Source organism: Opisthorchis viverrini, assembly GCF_000715545.1.
Source record: "Opisthorchis viverrini unplaced genomic scaffold opera_v5_214, whole genome shotgun sequence".
NCBI lineage: Eukaryota > Metazoa > Platyhelminthes > Trematoda > Opisthorchiida > Opisthorchiidae > Opisthorchis > Opisthorchis viverrini.
Window position 1 is genome coordinate 498,227 of NW_008751869.1, and position 5,272 is coordinate 503,498.

Here is a 5,272-nt window from a genome sequence, read left to right on the forward strand (position 1 = left end):
TATATATATATATATATATATATATAAATCATTCAGCTGTGACACCCTTGCGGTGCCCAGCTGCCATGCCACCCGAAGGAAGCACGAGGGCTGGGATACTGCCAGGTTGCCCAAGCCTAGACCGTATACTTTTGCCAGGCTAGCACTTAGGATCAACAGGCCTATATCTAGTCAGCCCAAAAGTTGACTTGATAGCACGTTTACAGATTGTGTGCTCAATGGGTGGAGCAATAACACGACATAGTTACAGGTGGCTCTGAGGTGTCAGACTTGCACAAAGTTTGTCAGTCTCGAATTATCTCGGATTTCTCCCTCGGGTTGTATGGCAGTGCCGAAAAGCAGCCACATCTGAATGATTCGAAGATATTGGAAGGATATGATGAACAGTTTCACACACACGCTGTGGCAATCGTAACCCCTTGCTAACGACTTCGCAACATGAGACTTGCAAGGTGGAACCACAATCATACAGGAGAGAAACATGCTTACCGCATGACAACAGCCAAGAACTTCATGTCCCAAGTAGCTAAATGCAGTTGATTGACCATCTAGCTAGAAGAAACACGAAGAAACTGTCGGTAGGTCGGCGGGGGTGGAGGTGGTGGAAGCGGAGAAAAGTTTGAATTGCGATCAGGCCGAGCTGGGGCCGAGCTGGGGCAGCGTTGCGGTGATGGAGGGAAGGAATAACCGGGAGAAGTTGATCCGATCTCAAATGCATTCGGGGTGGGGACAGGTCGACGCGCTAGAACAGCTGGTTCCCGAGGCTCAGGTTGCAGACTGGACGACGTGTCAGTATTGTTCGAAAAGAACACCTGGTCCACAGGAGGTTCGGCCAGACTGGTCATATAGCTATCCCCAGAGGGTGAGCTAGATTTTCTTTCCGCTGAAACCGGCAGGTCGATGAGTTTCAGATGAACCGGGAAATCGTACTCCTCAAATTCATCGGTTAGTGTCATCTAGGGGGGAGAAGGAAACAGAATGCTGAGATTCCGATCACATTGAAGTAAACAAAAAGTGCAAGAGAATACTCATGAGGGAATTCTCTAACTGAGTACATTGAGCGCGAATTCCACTCAGGCGCATATGAAAGAACTTAAGTTGAAATGCAATCATCCGCATCCCAAGAAGAAGCTCAATCAAACAGGCGTTGAACTTTCCGTGAGGTTGTCGTCGGATTTATTATATGATAAGCCTCCGACCTTGACACTAAACGCAGCCCCATAAGGGCCAAACAAAACGCGGTCAACAGAGTCCCCGTTTGGTAAGCCTTCATCCTCAATCCAAGTTGTTCCTACATGTGGATCAATAAGTGAATGAGTTCACATCGTTGGCGAGCTATTACTCAGTATTCCGATGACAAATGTGACGCCAGGCCACCGGTTTAAAGTTGACTTACGCCGGAAATCTATACACATGCTGTCAGGTCAAAATTACCGGGTAGTCACGGCAGGATACGCTTCTTCGGCAGTGCATCACCGGAACGGGTGTGTTCAACTGTTCAATTGTCTCTGATTGCGTACAACAATGCCCTCACCACAGTATCCCTGATGCGTATGTTACTGCCATTGGCTGTTTACATAAATATGCCCTAAAAATGTCATCCGATCGGCGCATGCATTGTGATTTTCAACCATCTGGTTGTTCCCGTCGGCATTAGGAATTTAGTCGACAAGTTACTGGGACGTATTTATTGGAAACCACATGGCCTACTGGTCATGCCACTGTCTTCATCAGACTTGGTACGAGAAACGTATTCGGTCTGGAGCCGACAGGGTCTGACTTAGAGGATGGTTACCAGCCGAATTATGGAGATTAAAATCAACGATGAGGCAGAGTTCTGCTGCGAAGATCGGATAGAAAAATCTGTGCACAATGGATGTTTAGTAAAAAGAAAAATAGAGGAGAAATCAATGCATCCGATGATTGATAAACACAACAAAAGATTTTGTTACAGCTGGTCAAGCTTAGTTTGAGAAAGGAAGGCAACTATCAAAGGAAGTAAACAGCTCGAGAACCGAATATCGGTGAGGTTGCCAGACACAATGGAGAACGGGCGAATTAAAACAAAAGCTGTTTCACGGTGGAATTGCGAAATCGTGATAAAGAGTAGAGCGGGAACACTGTAGTTCGTATATTCAGAATTGTTTCATGAGGGAACGACCGCAGTTCCTACAGGATTTGAGCAGCGAACGAAGTAAGGCCTCTGAAAGGTGGTCAGTGGCATTTTCACAGACGACGCCGCAGTTTTGTAGCGGTCACTTTCTTGCTCCTCCCAACTTAACTTAATTTGTCTAGTACGTCCGCACTAACTAGATCACACGTCACAAACCATGTGACAAAATTCTGTTCCACTTGCACTCTTGACCGACATGTGCACTATCCACTTTATGTGGCTATCACTTGCGTCACGCGCCAGGCTTACGACCTTCAATCACATCAAACAAAGTTTGATATTTCAAATGATTCATGGAATATTGAAATTTCCTGAACATATTCTACACAAGTTTTCTAAAGACTGTTAGACAGCCTATTGTCCATTTTGCTTTCCTGGAAGTTTACCATTTTGGTGTGTTGGTCCTGTTTTCTATCCGAAGACAATTGCAACTAGTGACGAAATATACTCATTGGCAGGCCAAGCATTTAGTTAGGAAAGATTCAGCGGAATCCGTGCTAAAACCAACTGAACGCTCTACACAAAAGCTCCATTATGCTTTCATAAAAGAAACTACTCACAAGGTTGCTGAAAACTCCTCGACAGCCCACTACCGGTTTAGCCCTTCTTGGGGCTCTTCAGTTAGGTGCAGTCCCCGAGTTTCCGTCAACCTTATGTTTAACCTGTATTCAAGTTTGTGCAACCGTCAAACGAGTTTGGACATCCCTCTACTCAAACCGCGCACAATAAATAAATAGGCATGTATCTCAGCTCAACGCGCGCGTGCACATGGCAGGAAGTCAGCCAAATTCCAAGGACAATTACGGGACACGTGTAGCAATTATACTGCAGGGGAACCACATTCCGCGCCCAGTCCTTTACTCAGGAACTCTTACCAGGTGTCCTCAAACGATAAGTCACCTTTCGCACTATATTTTATTTCATTAGGGTGATCTAAGACTCTGCTGTTGACGTTGGTCGGTCAGCCTAAAATGCTACTCAATCCTCCCAGTAGGATACACAGTGCCAATGAGTGAATTTTCACAGTTTTCAGGGAATCACGGTCATCGTTTATCGATAGAATGCCAAGGCCATCCTGCAGAACCACGTGTTCCATTTGGAAACGGAAATTTGTGTCCGCTTCCAAAAGGATTGTCTAGGATTTCGTACTTCTTCCTGATTAGTTCTTCCCAAGGTCACCATAGGATCTGACATACTACTAAAGATAAACGTGTACGATTCAACAGCAAATTAGTCGGCAAGATGTTCGTTGAAACAACACGTTACTCATGAAGTTGCTGAAAACTGTTCGCCTTTCTTGGGGCTCGTTAGTTAGATCCAGCAGTCTCCAGGTTCCCATCAAATGTATGTTTTACTTGAATTCCAAATTGTATCCGGTTGGTGAAGTACACTCAGTTGCAAATGAGGCTGGTGTTAACGTAGGACTCAACTGAATCCCAGCTGAAGATTCCGAATGAGAGATTCAGGTGGAATTCGGTTGAGTTTCCCGTTAACACCAAATTAATTTGGTCTAGAGAACAGCTTCGTTCTATTCAACTTTCGTGTAATTCAAATTTTTCATGACAGTCCAGTTTTTGGATGAAAATGTGCAGTAGTTGGTCAACGAATGGCTGGGGGATACTGACGAAAATACGGCAGTGAAAAACCGCTGATCCTATATCACCAATGGTTCCTGATGCGTAAAGTAGATAAAAGCCGGAATGCTCTATTTGAAGTCCAAGAGAGCGCAGCGGAACGAACTGCTTGCTTCAAACTAGACTGCATCTGTTTGCCGCCCTATTGGCCTGCAAATGGTGCAAGGTTCATTTATATAAAAACTGGACCCCAGAACTAGGGGGGAAGATACCAAACGTACATTTCACCGTTTTAAACGAAGGGGGCGAGATGGCTCAAGCGCAGATTTACTGACCGGAACGTTCGCGGTTCGAACCCGACCTCTACCTCTCGACCTCCCATGTCTAGGCTTGGGCGACCTGACAGTATCCCAGCCCTCGTACTTCCTTCGGGTGGCATGGCAGCTAGGCACCGGAAGGGTGTTACAGCTGAAAGATTTATAGAGATTTTAAACGGAGGGCTTTTATCATCGTCTCCGAGCTAGTTCACCTGACTTGAGGAGCTAACGCCTTCTTGAGACAGCGTTCAGATATGCACGTCAGATAAACGTATATGTCACAGTGCGCTCCTAAACCGATCCAAGTCCTCCATATGAGGAAACCCATAATCTACTGCGGAACAATCGCACACCGAAGACTGGGTTGGTCAAATCGAATACAGCGCGTTCAGCTACAAGTAAAAGACTCCAGTTTTATCACTGAAAAGACTCACCGTACTCTCCCGTTGAATACCTGAGCCCATGTGGGCCACATGCCGAAATCCTGTGGGGGGTCCAATAGACAATGGATCGATTTTTACCTTCTTCTGAAAGAAAACGTAGAAACAGAACAGGGAACCTCTCACCTGATCGGCTCCACCGGGTAAAATGCAACAGAACAAACACACCATGTTCAAACTTTCCAAGTTTGTATTCCGGCTAGTCAATGGGCACGACATTCACGACACGGTTGGGGGAGAGTAGCAAAACTCGCGGTGCCACCGGAGACTGCAATCCGATAAGACTGAACTGCCTCAGAAGAGAGTCACGCTAAGAAAGAAAGAAAACAATTACCCCCATGAACAGTATTCTCTTGCAGACAAAATACTGGAAAGAACAATGTGCTATAAGAGCCATAGGAACCATTGACGGTACCATTCAGCTCGGTTGTTGTTTGAGCTGGGGATATCTCAGTGGTTAGGTCGCGAAGTAACTGACTAAAGGTTCGTAATTCGAACCTTACCTATTTATCTCGACTACTCCTCTCCAGACTTGGGCAGACCGGCGGTAGATCAGCCCTCGTGTTTCCTTCCAGTAGCATGGCAGCTAGTCACCGGAAAGGTGTTACAGTAACGGTTATCACTAAAGGGTCATCTAGCAACGCAGATGCCATCATCTGTTTCATCCTTGACGCGCAGCTTCAGGTGAATTCAACATATGTGCAGCTAACCGTCCTGACAATCAAGCAACGAAATCCTCCCAAGCACGGAAAATCGAAAACCGTCTGA

At 45.9% G+C, this 5,272-nt stretch overlaps 1 protein-coding gene across 1 annotated transcript in view; it reads right to left on the reverse strand.

Moving 5' to 3' along the window:
* Window positions 1–4,723, reverse strand: part of T265_08337 (hypothetical protein) — a gene marked incomplete at both ends in the record, with an annotated part of 11,600 nt that extends 6,877 nt beyond the window's left edge. The window contains 3 exons of the mRNA XM_009174105.1: window positions 490–956; window positions 4,499–4,591; window positions 4,631–4,723. Of these exons, the coding sequence (XP_009172369.1) occupies window positions 549–956; window positions 4,499–4,591; window positions 4,631–4,723 (594 nt within the window). The remainder of the gene's footprint in view (window positions 1–489; window positions 957–4,498; window positions 4,592–4,630) is intronic.
* Window positions 4,724–5,272: the final 549 nt, after the last annotated feature.